The sequence below is a fragment of the Somniosus microcephalus genome, chromosome 7, assembly GCF_052327205.1.
Source record: "Somniosus microcephalus isolate GS21.2 chromosome 7, FLI_Smic_1.0, whole genome shotgun sequence".
Classification (NCBI taxonomy): Eukaryota; Metazoa; Chordata; class Chondrichthyes; order Squaliformes; family Somniosidae; genus Somniosus; species Somniosus microcephalus.
In genome coordinates this window covers 69,742,561-69,764,835 of record NC_140993.1, presented here as the reverse complement: position 1 = coordinate 69,764,835, position 22,275 = coordinate 69,742,561, and the positions used below count along the sequence as shown (strand labels likewise).

General features: G+C 49.2%; 1 protein-coding gene across 5 annotated transcripts in view; it reads right to left on the bottom strand.

Annotated features, from left to right (window-relative positions):
• Positions 1 to 22,275, bottom strand: part of kif9 (kinesin family member 9) — a 191,976-nt gene that overhangs the window by 148,967 nt on the left and 20,734 nt on the right. For 4 of the 5 annotated variants that reach the window (XM_085992553.1, XM_085992555.1, XM_085992554.1 and 1 more), the window contains one exon: positions 8,860 to 9,084. The exons of the other annotated variant lie outside the window; for it this stretch is intronic. In XM_085992553.1, coding sequence (XP_085848679.1) covers positions 8,860 to 9,084 — 225 coding nt within the window. The remainder of the gene's footprint in view (positions 1 to 8,859; positions 9,085 to 22,275) is intronic. 5 annotated transcript variants of the gene reach the window in all.

Sequence of the window (22,275 nt, the reverse complement as noted above, 5' to 3'; positions counted from 1 at the left end):
CTTTAATTCTAGGAGACTCGAGCAATCCCGTGGATTGGCAACTATGGACGTTGAAGCTTTAGGTACTTGCACAGGTATAAAGATCTGGGCATAGAAATTAGTTTGCCCCCGAAAACGGGCATTGCTTCCATTGGAGCACAAGCTCAAGCCACCCAACGTCCGAGTGCTGCAGTGGAAGCTCAGACTTCTGTCATGCAAGCCAAGAGGACGCTGTGATGGTCAGTAACAGAGGGAAGGTAAGGTGTAGGAGTATTGTTGAATGGGGAATTGGGTCTGCGTTCACTTGTACCACAGTCAATGAGCCGATCACGGACAGCCCGAGCAGAGTGGGGCTGTCTGGGTTGCTTCCTCCCTTCCGCGTCCTCCTCTTTCACTTCCTCCTCCTCAGCTGGTCACAGTATGCCTGGTGGCAAGTGCTGTGCCTTAATAATGGCGAGGCTGTGGAGCATGCAGCATTGGGACGCACTTTGGGAAGTACTGCAAGGCTCCTCCAGAGCGGTCCAGGCAGCATAAGCATTGTTTAAGGACGCCAGATTTTGTGTCGCAGCATGGCTCTCATTGTACACATGCTGTCCATGTGTGGTTTGGTTGCAGAGCCTCATGAGACTCGTGGTCAGCAGATAGCCCTTTTTGCCCAGTAGCCACCCTTTGGTTTGACTTGGTGGTTCAAAGACTGAGGGAACAGTGAACTGGTGCAGAATAAAAGCATCATGACTGCAGGGAAGTGCAGTTAAGGCCAAGATCAGATCAGCCATGATCTTATTGAATGGCAGAGCAGGCTCGAGGGGCCGAATGGCCTACTCCTGCTCCTATTTATGTTCTTATGTTCTGCCAGGATACCGGGCATTCACCATCATGAAGTGCGGAGCATGGTCGCACACCAACTGCACATTCAGTGAGCGATGACCTTTGCGGTTGAGGTACATCTCAGCATTTAGATGCGGCGCCCGCAAAGCCACATGCATGCAGTCAAAGGCGCCCTGCACCATGGGGAAAGCGCACTACCTTGGCAAAACCACATGCACGCTCTGCCTGCTCCTCGCTGGTCATAGAGAAGACAAAGAACTCCCCTCTCCTGGCATAAAGAGCATCTGTCACCTCTCTTATGCAGCAGCGGTTGGCGAACTGGGAGATGTTACAGATGTCGCCTGCTCCAGCCTGGAAAGATCCCGACGCCAAGAAATTCAGGGCCACAGTCACCTTAACAGCCACTGGCAGCGCTGTCCTTGCCCTGGTTGGAAGGCTGCAGGTCTGGTTGCAAGAAGTGACAGAGTTCTGTGAGCACCTCCTTCATAAAGCACAGACGCCTCATGCACTGCTCCTGGCTCAAGTTGAAGTAAGAGAACTGCTCTTGGAAAACCACAGGGGGGGTTAGGCCTCCTGATGAGAGCCCTTCTCCCCCTCCCTCTGCGAGCAGCTTGTCCTCTTCTTCGCTGCTTTTGCTCAATCTCCTGGTCATGCTGCAGACCAAGGGGATGACAACTAGAGCACCTTGACTGGGAGCAAGTAGTCTGACCAGAACCCTTGAAGTCAGAACCAAAGCCTTCTCCACTTGCAGCACCACTCCGTCACCTCACCAACTTTACACAATTCTAGAAAGCTCCAAACACTTCCACAAACTTACACAGAGTCAGTAGAAATTAATCAGCAACTCACCTGAGTGTGGTTGATGATCCCTTTAAATATCGCTGGTAGGGGGTCCTTGCAGCTGCTGAACGCATGTTCAGCTGTGCAAGGTTAACATAGGGCTTTAGTTCCTGTGTTGAAGACGAAAATGGCAGCAGTGGCGTCAAATTAGCGCTGCGCATTGATTGACATCACGATCTGCCTATTCTACATACTTCTGGTGCATGCTTGCAACGCCGATGCAAACATCCTCATCAAGGTGGCAACCGGCACGGCCCACACCATAAATGTGCACGCGTGGCTCGAATGCCATTTTTGACCCAAAATGGCACCCGTAGCGCCCAAACAACGGGCGCTATGAAATCGAATTTTTAGTCCCTGGAGCTTATGAAGTTACACCTCGTAGTTGAAGTGCACAGCTCAGAGCATGCCCATGTGTCAGAATGGTGAAGCCCAAATAAGGATTGCATAACACACATGATGAATTATACATAAAGCAAGGATTAACCATTTACAATGTTATATAAATACAGTGAGGCACTACTTTATTTTTTTGGTGAGTTTATTTTGGAGTTTAAAGCGAGGGTGTAATTTTCCAATTTGGCTCTGCTAGTGGGCATCCTTGTCTGCCATCAGAGCATGCTGAAAAATTGTGGGCAGCACGCTCCTGATGTTGCGATTTTTGTGCATTCAGATTGCCCACCGAACAATGCTCCCTCGGAAAATCACCCCAGAATTTCAGCTCTATGTTAAGTGGACCCGACTTGAGGTACTTCATCCTACCACTAGATGGTGGTGGCCTGCTTTGGTACAGACTTGACCTGTGGAAGTTCTTTCAGTGTCTCTCTCACACTTCTGTCCTGCTTCCTTCAATTTATTTTAGATATTTAAATTTTGAATTCACCCACTGTTGGGTTACTCTGAAAGTGAGTTTGCAGGTGAAGCGGCTGCCAACACTCCCACCTCGTGCCGTCTGCCAGTCTCATTGCCGAATCAGAATCTTAGAGCACAGAAGGAGGCCATTCGAACCATCATGCCTGTGCCGGTTCTTTGAAGAGCTATCAAATTAATCCCAATCCCCTGCTTTTTCCCCCATAGTCCTGAAAATCTTTCCTTTTCAAGTATATATCCGATTCCCTTTTGAAAGTTACTTTGAATCTGTTTCCACCATACTTTCAGGCAGTGCATTCCAGATCATAACAACTCATTTCATAAAAATAATTCTCTTCCTTTTCTTCTTCTCCTCCTCATCTTTTGCCTTTGGTTAACGACCCACTTGCGAGTGAAAACAGTTCCTCCTCATTTACTCAATCGAAATCCCTCATAATTTTGACTACCTCTATTGAATTTCCCCTTAACCTTCTCTGCTCTGAGGAGAACAATTCCAGCTCAAGTTAAAACCCTTCCTTCAGCATTTAGAACAGGAGCTGCTGATGATGAATAAAATTACACCAACCTTCTTTAAAAAAATTAAATGCAAGGTGCACTGCTTTCATAAATAACTTTCATATGTTTAGCACGAGGGCCCCCCCAAAGCCATTCACAGCGAATAAATTACTTCTGAAGTGTAGTCACCATTCTTTGGAGGTGAAATGCGGCAGCCAATTTAACACACAGCAAGGTCTCACAAACAGCAATGAGATGTGTGATATCCGAGTGGTAAGGTCCGAAACTGAGAGAAGCGAGTTATTAGGAACAAACCCCTCGGATATCACATATTGGCGACGAGGATCACATATTGGCGACGAGGCGTAACCATAATGAACAGGGAGGAGTACTCAAAATTGTGGAACCGTGCAAAAGTTCCAGAGTTAAAGTCTTGCTCTATGCAGCTTAAAACATATACCGGTGAACGAGTGGCGACATTGGGTACAGCTACTGTAACTGTGCAACACAGGGACACCGTGGAACAGCTACCTGTAGTTGTAGTATCGGGTTCTGGACCAAACTTGTTAGGTCGGGGCTGGATACAAGAACTTAAATTAGATTGGGGAGCAATAAATCAAATAGAGGGAGGCAAACAATTGTCTTTGCAAGAAGTGTTGATTGAACATGAGAACGTGTTCAAGGAAGAACTTGGCACATTTAATGGCCCCCCAGCTAAGATTTATGTAGACAAGGAGGCACTGCCAAGGTTTTTTAAACAACGACCTGTGCCGTATGCCATGAAACCGAAGGTAGAGGCTGAGCTTGACCGTCTTTTGAGAGAGAACATTCTGGAACCCGTGAAATGTTCAGAATGGGCAGCTCTCATTGTACCTGTTTTAAAACCGGACAATTCGGTAAGACTCTGTGGAGATTATAAATTGACAGTAAATAGGGTGTCTAAATTAGAACAGTATCCTATTCCCAAAACAGAGGATCTCTTTGCAAACCTGGCTGGAGGGAAGAAATTCACGAAGCTGGATATGAGTCATGCATACTTGCAGATTACACTAGATGAGGAATCCCAGAAGTATGTAACCATAAATATACACAAGGGTTTGTTTACCTATAACCGTTTACCGTTTGATGTCTCATCTAGTCCAGCTATCTTCCAGAGGACTATCGAGGGTGTACTGCAAGGGATCCCACATGTTTCAATCTATCTGGATGACATTCTGGTGACGGGAAGAACCGACCAGGAGCATCTGAGCACTCTGAGAGAGGTACTACAAAGATTGGATAAGGCTGGGTTACGGCTCAAGAGGAGTAAGTGCACTTTCCTGGGGAATGAGGCCGTGTTCCTGGGACACAGAGTGGACGCCACCGGGCTCCATCCAATCAAGGAGAAGGTACAAGCACTGCAGGAGGCCCCAGCTCCTAACAATGTGACTGAGTTAAAAGCTTACCTAGGACTGCTAAACTATTATAACAGATTTTTACCAAACTTGGCAACAGTGTTAGCACCTCTTCACAAACTCCTGCGTAAGGAGACACAGTGGCAGTGGGAAGAGGAACAGAGGGTTCCATTTGAACAGTCCAAGAAACTGATGCTGTCCTCGGATGTACTGGTTCACTACAATGCAGAGAAAGACATCATTCTCTTTTGTGATGCTTCACCTTACGGGGTGGGGGCGGTTCTTTCACACAGCTTGGAAGATGGAACAGAAAGACCAATAGGGTTTATGTCTCGAACTCTGACACCGGCGGAAAAAAACTATTCCCAGTTAGATAAAGAGGGGTTAGCAGTAATGTTTGGGTTACAGAGGTTTCACAAGTACATATATGGCAGGAAATTCACCATATGCACTGATCATAAACCTCTTCTATCTCTTTTTAATGAAATGAAAGCAGTACCACAGATGGTGTCACCCCGGATCCAGAGGTGGGCAGTGACGTTGAGGGCATATGAGTATGTCATCGTTTACAAGGCGGGCAAGTACCATGGGAACGCAGATGCCTTGAGCCGTCTTCCACTGCCAGGTACACCTATCCGTGCAGCTCCAGAGGACAGAGTTTTGATGTTGGAGGACACGGACACGGCAATTGTGACCGCAGAACAAGTAAGGACATGGACCGGTAAAGATCCAGTACTGTCTAGAGTCCGAGAATATGTGATGAGGGTTTGGCCACAGCATCCGGAAGGGACTGATTTCACACCTTACAGTGTCAGGAAGACAGAGCTGAGTGTGCAGGATGGTTGCGTGTTGTGGGGAGCACGAGTGATTATTCCACAGCCAGTACGACAGTCTATCCTAGGGCAACTACATCAGTGCCATCCTGGAGTTTCGCGTATGAAAGCCTTGGCAAGGAGTTACTTGTGGTGGCCAAAGCTAGATGAGGAGATAGAAAATCTAGTCAAGACATGCAGCACTTGTCAAGTACACAGGAAGTCACCAGCAGCAGCTCCTCTCCACCCCTGGGAGTGGCCGGATAAACCATGGAGAAGATTACATGTAGATTATGCGGGTCCATTCATGGGAAAGATGTTCCTCATAATCATTGATGCACATTCCAAATGGATGGATGTGTATCCTGTAAATTCTGCTTCATCTACTGTTACTATAGACTGCCTGCGTAGGAGTTTTAGTAATCAAGGGCTACCGGAGATCGTAGTAAGTGACAATGCCACGTGTTTTGTGAGCACCGAAACAAAAGAGTTCATGAGAAACAATGGCATAGTGCACGTGACCTCAGCTCCATATCATCCGTTTTCAAATGGACTTGTGGAGGGAGCCGTACAAACATTTAAGGAGATGATGAAAAAAAGTGCGGAAGGGAGTTTGGCAACCAAGGTGTCACGAGTTCTGTTCAGCTACAGAATAACACCTTAATCTACCACAGGACTCTCTCCTGCTGAGCTGTTGTTAGGACATCGACTACGCTCCACTCTTGACCTGGTTCACCCAGATCTAAAAAGGAAGGTGGAAAACCAACAAATCAAACAAAAGGAGAACCATGACAGAAGGACAAAGAGCCACAGTTTTGGAGAAGGAGATGCGGTCCTTACCAGGAATTTCAGTTATGGTCCAAAATGGATTCCTGGCGTCATAGACTCAATGACTGGTCCAGTATCATATACGGTCATGGTGGGAACTGGTTAGGTAGTACGCAGACATGTAGATCAGATACTGACCAGACAAGGGGAAATCGAAATGGAGGTTCCAGAGGAGGTGTCGGAGGACAAGTTGGCCCCCAGTTATCCAAATGCATCGGTGGTACCACCACCACGAACGGAGCCAGTTCCACCTGGACCCCTTCATCAAGAGGAAACCATCGTAGCAGAGTCAGATACTCTGAGTACTGCTCAGGAGCAGCAGGTGGCTCTACCACAACCAAGCAGGGACTTGACTGTAAGACGTTCACAAGCCACCAGAGAGATTGATAACGACCTGCTAGATTCATTCAGTATGGACTATCGTTAAAGGAGTTTCCTTATGGGACTTTTTAAGAATGTTGTTAAGAAATTGATGTTCAACTTAAGAGGGGAGGGATATAGTAATCTGGGATGTAATGTTTAAGTTATCCACCAGATGGAGCCAAAGAGTAAGGTTTCACATTCACCAGTATTTAAGGTAATGGGTCATGTACTCAATGTCCTGGTACACCAGTTATTAAGGTAATGTGGCATTGCATTATGGGTATGACTCAGAGGTGAATCCTCCATCTTGCCATCGTGCAGTAAGAAATTGTGTGCTTTGCTTGCAGCCTGTAAGAGATGTCTCTGCTACACCGTGTAATAAACAGTTGGGTTTTGTTCCTAATAACTCGCCTCTCTCCGTTTCTGACCTTACCACTCGGATATCACAAGATGAATGACCGCTTGTGTTTGGTGGTGTTGATTGAGGGAGGCATGTTGGCTAGGACACCAGGAGAACTCTTTAAGCCCCATCGAGCCTGCTCTGCCATTCAATAATGGCTGATCTTCTACCTCATCTCCACTTTCCTGCACTAACTCCATATCCCTTGATTCTCTTAATATCCAAAAATCTATCAATCTGTGTCTTGAATATACTCAACGACTGAGCCTCCACAGCCCCCTGGGGTAGAGAATTCCAAAGATTCACCACCCTCCGAGTGAAGAAATTTCTTCTCATCTCAGTCCTAAATGGCCGACCCCTTATTCTGAGACTGTGACCCCTGATTCTAGACTCCCCAGCCAGGGGAAACATCCTCCCTGCATCTACCCTGTCAGGCCCTGTAAATAACGACATGGGATCTTTTACATCCACCTGAATAGACAGAGCCTAGGTTTAATGGCTCATCTGAAGAATGGCACCTCCTACAATGCAGCACTCCCTCAATACTGCACGAGGCGTCAGCCTCTCTATTTCCATGGTCTCAGTGACTGACAAGGCCATCTCCAACCACTTCCTTGTATCCCTCAACATCCACATCCCGCTTCCTCCTTCAAACATCACTAGCTTCTGTGTTCAGCCCAGGAAAAAACTCTTCCCCAAATCACTTACAGCAGCAGTTTTAAACACCCAATTGCCTAGTCTTTGGCTCTCCATTCACCATGACACCCCATCTTTGCTCTCTCAAGTTCAAGGGGTGCAGACATGAACGTATCTGGTGCACAACTGTTTTAGTATCCAATTACCCGATCTGGCTGAACCACATCCAGTGCTATTATGCCTCATTCTCTTCTGCCAACTGAAGGGATGCTACATTGTCATAAGTGCAATCCTTTGGATGAGGTGTTAAACCAAGACCCTATTGACCCCCCTTGCACTATTTAAAGAAGAGCAGGGAGGTTTCTCAGTGTCCTGGCCAATACTCATCCCTCAAACAATGCCTCCAAAAACAGATTAACTGGTCATTTATCTCATCGCTGTTTGTGGGATCTTGCTGTGTGAAAACCTGCACTGAGTTTGCCTATGTAACAACAGTGACTGCACTTCAAAGAAACAATTCATTGTATGTGAAGCACTTTGGGATGTTTCCGAAAGGTGATAAATGCAAGTTATTTCTTTCCAATTGTTACAGATTTATGGAATAATTTATTGGGGAAAGGCATTGACACTTATGGGGTTCGATAGACAATCTGATGTGTTTCTAAAGAGAGAAGGGTTTGAGGGGCAGTTGATCTATGAAAAATGAACAAGTTGATTGAGAGTGATGCTTTTTTCTGGTTCTTAAAAGTTCTGACTGTCCGAACCCATTTCATTTTGGGTATGTATGGTGGTGTGATAGTTATGTTACTGGACTAGTAACATAACTAGTACAAACCAAGAGGTCTGCGCTACTGTAATAGCCCAGACAGTGTGAGTTCAAATCTCACCATGGCAGTTTCAGGAAATTAATATATTTTTTAAAAAATCAGTTAAAACTGACCATGAAGCTATCGAGTTGTTGTAAAACCCCAACTAGTTCCCTAACATCCTTTAGGGAAGGAAACCTGCCGTCCTTATCTGGGTTGGCCTATATATAACTCCAGCCCCACACCAGCGTGGTTAACTCTTAACTGCTCCCTGAAATAGCAAGCCACTCAGTTGTATCAAACCACTACACTGCAGTGGTTCAAGAAGAAGGCTCACCAACTTCTCTCAAGGGAAACTAGGGATGGGCAATAAATAATAACAGAAAATGCTAGAAAACACTCAGCAGGTCAGGCAGAATCTGTGCAGAGAGAAACAGTTAACGTTTCAGGTCAATGACCTTCCATCAAAATCCAGCAGATGGGCAATATATGCTGGCCTTGACACATCCACAGAATGATATATGTTTTTTTTAATTCCCCCCTTCCTTCCCGCCAACCAATTGTTGATTCCACTGCCAGACTTCTCCGCCTCTCCTGAGCTTTCTCACCTCAAACAGATAGTTGAGGGCATCTTCCTCATTGCTGACCAGGTGGATGGAGAGTCCTCTGATGTGCATGCCGTGGCTGTCCTCCACTATTGTCATGTGCGCATCAGGGGTCGGACTGTCAGGCAGGCTGGACAGGAGGTCAAAGAGTGTCTCATTGTAGATCTCCAGGTAAGAGACATACACGGTGAGGGAGAGGTCTGCCTGTTCTTCCACCTCTTTAAATATCTGCGGGAAAAAACAGTAGTGTGGGGAACTACGGTCTCCCGCGTAAAGAAATAGGCAACACAGCGAGCTACAAGAAATAGGTCTTTACTCCAACTCTCACAATACAGTACTGAATTCATAAAGCCCGCGAACCTGTGATGACTCACGGATTGGTTACCTGCTGGAACCTGATTGGTTTTCCTTCTCTCAGCAGCAGGCAAGTCTGGACATGCCTTATTCCTCTCAGCTTGCAACTGTCTTGTGGGGGGAGGGGAATACAGCAGTTAAAAGGGGATTATACAGGTTTATCTACATACACACAGTGTTTCCCCAATGTGGCAATGCCACATACGCCCCCCCAGAATCCTCGTTAACTGTAAAAGTCAGTCTCTGCGGAGGTTTGACCAAGCGGCCGTAGCGGCTGTAGTAGCCATCTGGCGTGTGAGGAGGGCTGTCTGGGAGGTCGGCCGGTTGGTTCGTCGGCTGGTCTGGCGGCTGGTCTGCCGGTGGGCTGGCTGGACGGGCTGCCGGCAAAGGTGGGGCGACGGCCGGGAAGTAAGGTTCTGGCGTGTCTTGGTCCTCTTGTGGGGCCGCCGCCAACGCGGGAGGTCTGCCCCGCCGTGGGGGAAGAGCCGGCCGAAACGGGAAGCTGAGGTCCAGGTGCGCCGGTTTGAGGCGGTGTACTGAAATAAGGTCCAGCTTCCCGCCGACATCGATAAGAAAAGCTTTGTCCCCCGTCTCCAATACTGGGAAAGGGCCGGTGTATGGTGCCTGCAGCGGGCCTCTGTGCGCGTCCCGGTGCACGAAGACGAACTCCGCATGTCGTAAGTCTCGAGGCACGTAGGACGGCTGCGGGCCGTGTTGCGAAGTGGGCACTGGACGGAATTGCTGGACCGCGTCCTGGTGCAGGGAAAGCTGTCTGGCGGCCGACCACGGCTCCGTTGTCAGGGGGAGGAAGTCGCCTGGTACTCTGAGCGGTTGGCCGTAGATCATCTCGGCCGCGGAGGCGCGGAGGTCCTCTTTGGGCACGGTGCGCAATCCCAGGAGGACCCAGGGTAGTTTGTCGATCCAGCTGGTGTCGGCCAGGCTGGCGCAGAGGGAGGCTTTCAAGGAACGATGAAAGCGCTCGCAGAGCCCGTTGGCCTGCGGGTGGTAGGCTGTTGTCCTGTGCAACTTGGTGCCGAGGCCGGCGGTGATGGCATTCCACAAGTGGGAGGTGAACTGGGGGCCTCTGTCCGAGGATATGTCGGTCGGCACGCCGAACCGGGCCACCCATGTCGAGACGAATGCTCGCGCGACGTCGGTCGTGGTGGTGGAGGCGAGGGGAACTGCCTCGGGCCATCTGGTGGTGCAGTCGACGATCGTGAGCAGGTGTGTGAAACCATGCGACGGCGGCAAGGGGCCTACCAGATCGATGTGGACGTGGTCGAAACGCCTCTCGGGCACCAGGAAACACTCCAATGGCGCCTTGGTGTGCTGCTGGACCTTAGCGCGCTGACACGCCACGCATGTGTTGGTCCAGTCTCTCACATTCTTGTGGAGTCCAGGCCAGACGAACTTGGCGGACATGAGTTTCTGAGACGCACGCATCCCTGGATGTGAGAGGCCGTGGATGATGTCGAAAACTCACTTGCGCCAGGCGGATGGGACGACCGGCCTAGGCGAGGGGACTGAGACGTCGCACAGGAGGGTTGTGCCGGCTGCGTGGAAGTGGATGTCGGCCAGGGTGAGGCTGGTGATTGACGTCCTGAGGGCCTGGATCTCCGCGTCGGTGGCCTGGTCTCTCGCCATGCTGGCGTAGTCGACGCCCAGGTGCACTGCGTGGAGCGAGGGTCTTGAGAGGCAGTCGGCCACCAAATTGTCCTTGCCGGCGACGTGGCGGATGTCCGTGGTGAACTCCGAGATTAAGTTGAGTTGGCGCTGTTGGCGCGCGGACCAGGGTTCGGTTACTTTGGCCATGGCGAAAGTGAGCGGCTTGTGGTCCATGAATGCGGTGAACGGCCGGCCTTCCAGGAGGAAACGGAAGTGCCGGATTGCCAGGAACAGGGCCAGGAGCTCTCTGTCGAACGTGCTGTAGGCCTGCTCGTTCTTGCGCAGCTGTCGGCTGAAAAATGCCAGTGGCTGCCACGCGCCTTCGACCCACTGTTGCTGGACGGCGCCAACGGCGTAATCCGAGGCGTCCGTGGTGAGGGCGGTCTTGGCACCCGGGATGGGGTGGGCCAGTAGTGTGGCGTTGGCCAAGGCGCTTTTGGTCTGGTGGAAGGCTGTCGCCATCTCGCTGGACCAGGTGAGTTGCTCTTTGCCCGTTTTGCCCCTGGTGGCTTCGTAGAGGGGGCGCATGAGTGAGGCGGCCTTGGGCACGAAACGGTGATAGAAATTGACCATCCCCAAAAATTCCTGCAGCGCCTTGACCGAGGTGGGCTGGGGAAAGTCCGCCACCGCCTGCACCTTGGAAGGTAGGGGAATGGCTCCCCTTGGCGAGATTCTGTGGCCGAGAAAGTCAATTTGGGCTGCTCCGAACTGGCATTTGGCCAGGTTGATGATTAGCCCGTGTGGCTGAGGCGCTGGAAAAGGGAGCGCAAATGCGCGATGTGCTCGGCCTTGCTGGTGCTGGCCACGAGGATATCGTCCAGATAGACGAACAGGAAACTCAGGTCCCGTAGGACGGAGTCCATGAGCCGTTGGAAGGCCTGTGCGGCATTCTTGAGCCCGAAGGGCATGCGCAGAAACTCGAACAGTCCGAAGGGGGTGATGACCGCCGTCTTCTGGATGTCTGCGTGGTGGACGGGGACCTGATGGTATCCGCGAATCAGGTCGACCTTGGAAAAGACGGACTTTCCTGCTAGGTGTGCCGAGAAGTCTTGGATGTGCGGAATGGGGTATCTATCGGGCGTGGAGGCGTCGTTGAGCTGTCTGTAGTCGCCGCAGGGGCGCCAGCCACCGCCCGGCTTGGGCACAATGTGGAGGGGGGATGACCAGGGGCTGTTCAAGCGGCGGATGATGCCCAGTTTCTCCATCATGGCAAATTCTTCCTTGGCCACCGCCATCTTGGCTGGGTCCAGGCGTCTGGCTCGGGCGAACACTGGTGGTCCCGTAGTGGCGATGTAGTGCTCGGCCCCATGCTTGGCTGCCGCGGCCGAGAAGGTCGATTGTGTGAGCCTCGGGAAATCTGCGAGTAGGCGGGCGTAGTCGTCATGCGCCGGGGCGGAGCAGGACCCGACGAGGGCCGGGCTGTTGCTCTGCTGGCAGGCCAGTGAAGCGAAAGTTGCTGTGTCGATCAGGCGCCTGTCGCGGACGTCGACCAGGAGTCCGTGGGCGCAAAGAAAATCGGCGCCCAGCAAGGGATGTGCCACCGAAGCCGTCACGAAATCCCACGTAAATCGCTGGCCGTTGAAACAAACCTCGGCCCGTCGCTTTCCGAAAGTAGCGATGGCTGCGCCATTTGCCACCACGAGGGGTGGGCCGCTGCGGCCTGCCTGGATGTCGAGCTGGGAGGCAGGAATTATGCTGCATTGGGCTCCGGTGTCGCAAAGGTATCTGCGCCCTGAAAGGGAGTCGGTTATGTACAGCAGTTTACCTGCGGTGCCGATGGCCATCGTGGCGGCGGGGGTGCGGTCCAGCGGGCCTAGGCGGCAGCGCGGGGCTGGTGCATTGGGCCGGGCGGCCCTCTTGGTTTGATCGAAAGAGCAGGGTGCTCTGCAGCGTTGGGCCTTGTGGCCGAAACGCGCGTGGTAGTAGCATAGTTCTGTGGCCTGGCGTGGCGGCGCGCGCTCGGTGGTGTCGGGGAGCCTCGCGGCTGCACAGCCGAGTTGGGCGACGGCAAAGGCTTTGTCCGCGGCGGCTGCCAGTTGTATGCAGTCCATGATCGGGGACGCCGCGAGGGCAGTCTGTACCTGCTGAGGAAGCAGGCTGAGGAAAAGGGCCCGAAACAAGAAGCACTGCAGTTCAGAGCCCAGGAGCGCAAGCATCCGGCTCATCAACTGGGTCGGGGTAGAGTCACCGAGGCCTGGTAGTGAGAGAAGCCTGCGGGCCCTCTCCTCCCTGGACAGGCCGTAAGCCTGCAGCAAGCGGCCCTTAATGGTTGAGTACTTGCCGGTCTGTGGTGGGTTCCCCAGCAGGTCGAGAATCTCGGCGGCGGTGGAGCTTGCTAGTGCTGAGACTACGTGGGGGTACCTTTCTTCATCGTCTTGAACCCTGCGAAGGGTGAATTGGGCCTCCAAGTGCGCGAACCAAGCTGGTGCTTGGTGTTCCCAGAAGGTGGGGAGCTTCAAGGACGCGGCGCCGGCCGACATCGGGCTGCTGCTGGTTGCCGTCGGGTCGTTGCTGGCCTCTGTAGGGCTACGTGAGTCGGGGGCTTCGGCCGCCGACATTCGGAGTCACCAATGTGGGGGACTACGGTCTCCCACGTAAAGAAATAGGCAACACAGCGAGCTACAAGAAATAGGTCTTTACTCCAACTCTCACAATACAGTACTGAATTCGTAAAGCCCGCGAACCTGTGATGACTCACGGATTGGTCACCTGCTGGAACCTGATTGGTTTTCCTTCTCTCAGCAGCAGGCAAGTCTGAACGTGCCTTATTCCTCTCAGCTTGCAACTGTCTTGCGGGGGGAGGGGAATACAGCAGTTAAAAGGGGATTATACAGGTTTATCTACATACACACAGTGTTTCCCCAATGTGGCAACGCCACAGTAGAACATTTTTCCTTCTTGTTCTTTTTCCAATTTTTCCCCATTCCCTCTGTTACAAGTTTAGGGTCCTGCCTTAGATATTCTCTCAGGTACAGCGGTGCTAGACACTCCCATAAGCACTGTAACAAAAGTATCCCTTTGTGATCCAAACCGGATATCCGTGTCTTTTGCACGTGTACTTCTTCGATCTCTTCAAAGATGAACTGAGGAAACACTTGGGAAGACAAGGCCAGATACGAGTGATTAAACTGTTGCATTTCACACTACGTAAACATACAGTTATGATCGGATTCATTCAATTCATTAAGAAAGACTTGCATTTATATAGCACCTTTCACAAGCACCAGGCGTCTCAAAGCGCTTTACAGCCAATGAAGTACTTTTTGAAGTGGAGTCACTGTTGTAATGTGGGAAATGCGGCAGCCAATTTGCACACAGCAAGGTCCCACAAACAGCAATGTAATAATGTCAGATAATCTGTTTTTGTTATGTTGGTTGAGGGATAAATATTGGCCAGGACACTGGGGATAACTTTTTTTTTATTTGCTTATGGGATCTGGGCGTCGCTGGCAAGGTGGCATAGTGGTTAGCACTGTTGCCTCACAGCGCCAGAGACCCGGGTTCGAATCCGACCTCGGGCGACTGTCTGTGTGGAGTTTGCACATTCTCCCTGTGTTTGCGTGGGTTTTCTCCGGGTGCTCCGGTTTCCTCCCACAGTCCAAAGATGTGTGGGTTAGGTTGATTGGCTATGATAAATTGACCCTTAGTGTTAGGGGGATTAAATACGTGGGGTTACAGGGATAGGGTGGGATATGTGTTGGTGTAGGGGTTACGGGGATCGGGTGGGATATGTGTCGGTGCAGGCTCGATGGGCCGAAATGGCCTCTATCTGCACTGTGGGGTTTCTGTGATTCTGTTTCTGTGAAAAGGTGGTGGTGAGCCGCCTTCTTGAACTGCTGCAGTCCGTGTGGTGAAGGTACTCCCACAATGCTGTTTGGTAGGGAGTTCCAGGATTTTGACCCAGCGACGATGAAGGATCGGCGATATACTTCTAAGTCAGGATGATGTGTGACTTGCAGGGGAACTTGGAGGTGGTGGTGTTCCCATGTGCCTGCTGCCCTTGTCCTTCTAGGTGGAAGAGGTCGTGGGTTTGGGGGGTGCTGCTGAAGAAGCCTTGGTGAGTTGCTGCAGTGCATCTTGTAGATGGTACACACTGCAGCCACACTCCCCTGCTCTTCTTCGAAATAGTGCCATGGGACCTTTTACGTCCACCTGAGAGAGCAGACGGGGCCTCAGTTTAACGTCTCATCTGAAAGACGGCGAGATAGAAAGAAAATGTGTATTTACATAGCACCTTTCATGACCTCAGAACATCCCAAAAGACTTCACAGCCAATTATGTACTTTTGAAGTGTAGTCACTGTTGTAATATAGGGAAACATGGCAGTAAGGTCCCACAAACAGGAATGAGATACATGATCAGATCATCTCATAGAGTCATAGAGTTATACAGCACAGAAAGAGGCCCTTCAGCCCATCGTGTCTGTGCCGGCCATCAAGCCCTATCTATTCTAATCCCATTTTCCAGCACTTGGTCCGTAGCTTTGTATGCTATGGCGTTTCAAGTGCTCATCTAAATGCTTCTTGAATGTTGTGAGGGTTCCTGCCTCTACCACCCTTTCAGGCAGTGAGTTCCAGATTCCAACCATCCTCTGGGTGAAAAAGTTTTTCCTCAAATCCCCTCTAAACCTCCTGCCCCTTACCTTGAAACTATGCCCCCTGGTTATTGACCCTCTACTAAGGGGAAAAGTTCCTTTCTATCTACCCTATCTATGCCCCTCATAATTTTGTACACCTCAATCAGGTTCCCCCCTCAACCTTCTCTGCTCTAAGGAAAACAACCCCAGCCTGTCCAGTCTTTCTTCATAGCTGAAGTGCTCCAGCCCAGGTAACATCCTGGTGAATTTCCTCTGCACCCTCTCCAATGCAACCACATTCTTCCTATAGTGTGGCGACCAGAACTGCAAACGGTATTCCAGCTGTGGCCTAAGTAGCGTTCTGTACAGCTCCATCATAACCTCCCTGCTCTTATATTCTATGGTGTGGAGATGCCGGAGTTGGACTGGGGTGGACAAATGTAAGAAGTCACACAACACCAGGTTATAGTCCAACAGCTTTATTTGAAATCACAAGCTTTCGGAGCACTGCTCCTTCGTCAGGTGAAGGAGCAGTGCTCCGAAAGCTTCACCTGATGAAGGAGCAGTGCTCTGAAAGCTTGTGATTTCAAATAAAGCTGTTGGACTATAACCTGGTGTTGTGTGACTTCTTACACTTATATTCTATGCCTCGGCTAATGAAGGCAAGTATCCCATATGCCTTCTTAACCACCTTATCTACCTGCCCTGCTGCCTTCAGGGATCTATGTACATGCACACCAAGGTCCCTCTGATCCTCTGTCCTTCCTAGGGTCCTACCATTCATTGTGTATTCCCTTGCCTTGTTAGTCCTCCCAAAATGCATCACCTCACACTTTTCAGGGTTAAATTCCATTTGCCACTGTTCTGCCATTCTGACCAACCCGTCTATATCGTCCTGTAGCCCGAGGCTTCCCTCCTCGCTATTTACCACTCCACCAATTTTTGTGTCATCTGCGAACTTACTGATCATACCTCCTACATTCATATCTAAATCATTCATGTACACTACAAACAGCAAGGGACCCAGCACCGATCCCTGCGGCACACCACTGGACACAGGCTTCCAGTCACGAAAACAACCTTCGACCATCACCCTCTGCCTCCTGCCACTAAGCCAATTTTGGATCCAATGTGCCAAATTGCCCTGGATCCCATGGGCACTTACCTTCTTGACCAGTCTCCCATGTGGGACTTTGTCAAAAGCCTTACTGAAGTCCATGTAGACTACATCAACTGCACTACCCTCATCCACACACCTAGTCACCCCTCTCAAAATTCAATCAAATTGGTTGGACATGATCTCCCCCTGACAAAGCCATGCTGACTATCCCTGATTAATCCTTGCCTCTCCAAGTGGAGACTAATTCTGTCCCTCAGAATTTTTTCCAATAATTTCCCTACCACTGATGTTAGGCTCACTGGCCTGTAATTCCCTGGTTTAATCCCTACTACCCTTCTTGAATAATGGTACTACATTAGTTGTCCTCCAGTCCTCTGGCACCTCCCCTGTGGCAAGAGAGGTTCTGAAAATTTGAGTCAGAGCCCCTGCAATCTCCTCCCTTGCCTCACACAGCAGCCTAGGATACATCTCGTCTGGGCCTGGGGTTTTATCCACTTTTAAACCCGTTAAAACCGCTAGTACCTCCTCCCTCTCAATGCTAATTTGTTCAAGTATATCACAATCCCCCTGCCTGATTTCTATGCCTACATCGTCCTTCTCCATAGTGAACACAGATGCAAAATATTCATTTAAAACCTCACCTACATCTTCCGGCTCTACACACAGATTGCCACTTTGGTCCCTAATGGGCCCTACTCTTTCCCTGGTTATCCTCTTGCCCTTAATATACTTATAAAACATCTTGGGATTTTCCTTTATTTTGCCCGCCAGTGTTTTTTCATGCCCCTTCTTCGCTCTCCTAATTTCTTTTTTAAGTACCCCCCTGCAGTTTCTATACTCCTCTAGGGCTTCCACTGTTTTTAGTCCTTTGTATCTGCCAAAAACATCCCTTTTTTTCCTAATCCATTCTTGTATATCCCTTGACATCCAGGGTTCCCTGGACTTGTTGGTCCTACCCTTGACCTTTATGGGAACATGTTGGCGCTGTACTCTCTCTATTTCCTTTCTGAATGACTCCCACTGCTCTGAGGTGGATTTTCCTACAAGTAGCTGATCCCAGTCCACTTTAGCCAGATCCTGCCATATCATATTAAAATCGGCCTTCCCCCAATTTAGAACCTTTATTTCCGGTCCATCTTTGTCCTTTTCCATGACTATCTTAAATCTCACCGAATTATGGTCACTGTCACCAAAATGCTCTCCTACTGACACTTTTACCACTTGCCCGGCTACCTTCCCTAGAATTAGGTCCAGTACCGCCCCCTCTCTTGTAGGGCTTTCTACATGCTGGCTCAAAAAGCTCTCCTGGATGCACTTTAAGAATTCCACACCCTCTAAGCCTTTCACACTCTGACTATCCCAGTTAATATTGGGGAAGTTGAAATCCCCTACTATTATTACCCTATTATTTCTACACTTCTCTGAGATTTGCCTACATATCTGTTCCTCTATCTCCCCCTGACTGTTTGGGGGCCTATAGTACACTCCCAGCAAAATGCTTGCCCCTTTTTGGTTTTTAAGTTCTACCCATATGGCCTCATTAGAGGAACCTGCTAAGATATCATCCCTCCTTACTGCAGTAATTGACTCCTTGATTAATATTGTGACACCCCCTCCTCTCTTACACTCCCCTCTGTTTTGCCTGAAGATTCTATACCGCGGAATATTGAGCTACCAGTCCTGCCCCTCCCTCAACCATGTCTCTGTGATAGCAACAATATCATACTCCCATGTGTTCCTCAACACCTTCAATTCATCTGCCTTACTCGAAAGACTCCTTGCATTAAAATAAAAGCCATCCAGCTTTGCCATACTCCCTTGTGCCGTTACATATTTGCTCTGCCTTCCAGACTGACTTGTTTTTTCCTCTATATTTGGCTGTGCATCATCCCCTACTATAGCTCCACTCCGTATCCCATCCCCCTGCCAAGTTAGTTTAAACCCCCCCCAACAGCACTAGCAAACCTCCCTGCAAGGATGTTGGTCCCGTTCCAGTTTAGGTGCATCCCGTCCTACTTGTACAGGTCCCACCTTCCCCAGAAACAGACCCAGTGATCCAGGAAACTAAAGCCCTCCCTCTTGCACCAACTCTTTAGCCACGCATTCATCTGCTCTATCCTCCTATTTCTGTACTCACTAGCACGTGGCACCGGGAGTAATCCAGAGATTACAACCTTTGAGGTCCTGCTTTTTAGTGTTTTAGTGATGTTGGTTGAGGGATAAGTGTTGGCCAGGACACTGGGAGAACTCCCCAGCTCTTCTTCAAATAGTGTCATGGGATCTTTAGGAAGAGGAACAGGAGTAGACCATTCAGCCCCTCAAGCCTGTTCCGCCATTCAATGAGATCATGGCTGATCTGTGACCTAACTCCATATACCCACCTTTGGCCCATATCCCTTAATACCTTTGGTTAACAAAAAGCTATCAATCTCAGATTTGAAATGAACAATTAATCTAGCATCAATTGCCATTTGCGGAACAGTGTTCCAAACTTCTACCACCCTATGGGCTAGAAATTGGCCTCCTTAGCACCTCCAGGAGCTAAGCAGTAAGCGTGGCGAGAAGATCGACTCCCGCTATATTCAGTGGGAGGTTTGCGACGGTGGTATGGTGTTGCGCCCCGATCTCCTTCGCCCGTAGATCATGACGTCATTGCCGTACGCGTCACCCTAGACCCGAACTTCAGTTCCGCCCCCTGCAGCATCGCTGGGCGAAAATACTGGCAGCTGCAGGGGGCGTTCATTGGGAGGCCGGGCGCGATACTTAAAGGTGAGGTGGTCGAGGTAAGTAAAAAGAATTCTGAAATGCTCTTCATCTTTTTTTTTTCCATTTCTCTTCGCCAGCGATTGATCAGCCCGGCAGTCTGCTGCAGTGCATCGGGCTGATCGGGCTGGATTGCGGCTGCCGTCGGGGACCAGGTAAGGTTTCCTCTTGCAGAGCCAGCAGTGATGTAAGGGAGAGAAGGAGCCGTCCAACAGGGCAGCACTGCACGGCCCATTGTGCAGCGCTGCACATCTACCGCCCCGCCTGCTGCTGCCTGTTGCGCTCCAGGAAGGAAGTGGAGCACTAAATCAAGCGCTCCACTTCCTTCCAGGAGTGCAAACCCCGAATTTTTTTAAATTTGAAAAGCATTAGCACCTGGCACTAAATTTTCAACTTTTAAAAGTTAGCGTCCCAAACGGGGCAATTCCGAATTTCTCCCCGTGTGTGTAGAAGTGTTTCCTAATTTCACTCCTGAAAGGTCTGGCTCTAATTTTTAGACTATGCCCCAAGTCCTAGAATCCCCAACCAGCAGAAATAGTTTCTCTCTAGCTACCCATTATCCATACTGTCTCCTGCTGCTCAGCCAATTTCCTAACCAGTTCAATAATTTGCCCTCAATTCCGTGGGCTTCCACCTTAGTTAATAGTCTATCAAATGCCTTCTGGAAGTCCATATAAACAAACAGCCATAGTCATTTCCCTGTCCACTACTTTAGTCACCTCTTCAAAAAATTCAATCAGGTTTGTCAGGCATGACCTACCTTTCACAAATCCATGCTGACTCTCTCTGATCAACTGAACATTTTCAAGGTGTTCAGTCACCCTATCCTTAATTACAGACTCTAGCAATTTCCCGACAACAGATGTTAGGCTAATTGATCTATAATTCCCTGGTTTCCCTCTCGCCATTCTTAAATAGCAGAGTAACATACGCAATTTTCCAATCTAAAGGAACTGTTCCTGAATCGAGAAACTTTGGAAGATTATAGTTAGGGCATCTGCAATGTGCTCACCCACTTCCTTTAAAATCCTGAGATGGAAACCATCTGGTCCTGGGGATTTGTCACTCATCAGTGCCATTATTTTCTTCATTACTGCTATTTTACTTATGTTAATTTTATTGAGTCCCTGTCCCCGATTCAATATTAGTTTCCTTGGGTTTTCCGGCATGCTATCCTCTTATTTTACTGTAAATACTGACGCAAAGTAATTATTCAACATGGCCGCCATTTCCTTATTATCATTGACAATATCACCGCTTTCAGTTTTTAAGGGGCCACCATTGCTCCTTTTCTAATGTAATTGTAAAAGTTCTTTGTGTTGATTTTGATATCCCTTGCAAGTTTCTTATCATACTCCCTTTTTGTAGCTCTTACTATGTTTTGTGACCCTTTGCTGTTCTTTGTATCTTTCGCATTCGTCAGGATCTGTGCTAGTTTTTGCATTTTTGTATGCTTTTCTTTTAGTTTTATGCTGTCCCTCACCTCTTTAGTCGCCCATGACTGTTTTTTTGGGTAAGTAGAGCTCTTACCCCTCAGGGGTATAAACTGGTTCTGTATCACATTATATTCTTTTTTGAACATCTCCCACTGATCTTCTGTCGTTTTACCCATTAGCGGATTTGCCCAGTTTACTGTGGACAGTCTCTGCCTCATCCCGGTGAAGTCAGCCTTACCCAAATCTAGAATCTTAGTATCAGTTTCACATTTCTCCCTTTCAAACGCTACATTGAACTCGATCATGTTATAATCACTATTGGATAAATGTTCACACAGTTAGCTTGTTTAACATCCACCTGAGAGAGAAGAGGCCTCGGTTTAACGTCTCAACCGAAAGATGGCATCTCCAACAGTGCAGTGCTCCTTCAGTACTACACTGAAGTGTCGGCCTAGATCATGTGTTAACTCTTTTGGGTGGTGTTTGAACCCATGACATTATGACACAGCGGCAAGAGCGCGACCACTGGATCAATGACACATTGAATTAAACTTAACTTTGCATAATTGATAATAACCCCCCAGCCATTCTGCTGACAGGGAAACTTCCCTATTCCACGTTTATCACTGGAGAAGCACCAAACATTGAGAAACGCCTGTGGCTCCCTTCCCACCCCCCCTGTTCACGGAGTTGTAAAACAGGGCATACATACCTCCACGATATACAGAAATGGTCTCACTACTGAGACAGAAAAGAGAGTCCTACTCCCCTAGAGAGAAGAAAAACAGGTTTTCCTCACACATCCCCATTTAACAGAATAATGGGCCCTGCCCCCCTCCCCTTCAATGAGCCAGAAACCGGACCCACCACCTACCTTCTTGTTGTAAGGAACATAGGAGTCTGATGAAACATAGTGGCTGACCACCGCCTACCCATACTGAGGGAAATCCATCTCTGCAGAATGGAAGGGGAGCAACCCTCCCACCTCCATCGAGGTAGTTTCTCAGCCTTTGACTCCCATTCCCCTTTTCCCCGTCCTCCACTCCCTCCTCTTACCTCTGTCCCCGACACCCTTTGCACTCTTGTCTCCGAGTTAGAAGGTTGTGGAAAATAGTTCCATTCCAGGACTTGAGAAAATAAATCTAGGCTGTCACTTCAATGCAGTACTGAGACAGTGTTACTTTGTTGGTAGTGCCTTCTTTTAGATGAGACGTTAAACCAAAATCCCATCTGCCGGTTCAAATCGATGTGATCCCATACCACTATTCGACAAATAGAAGGGAGTTCAGCTGGTGTCCTGGCCAACAATCATTCTTAAACCAATACCACCAAGAGATTAGTTGGTAATTTATCTCATTTGTTCTTTGTCGGACCTTGCTGTTTGTTGATATGTAGACAATGTAGCAGCCAATTTGCAGTGACTACACTTCAAAAGTAATTAATTGGATGTTTTGAAGATAATATAAGGCACTATATTAATGCAAATTCTTCTTTGCAAGAAATAT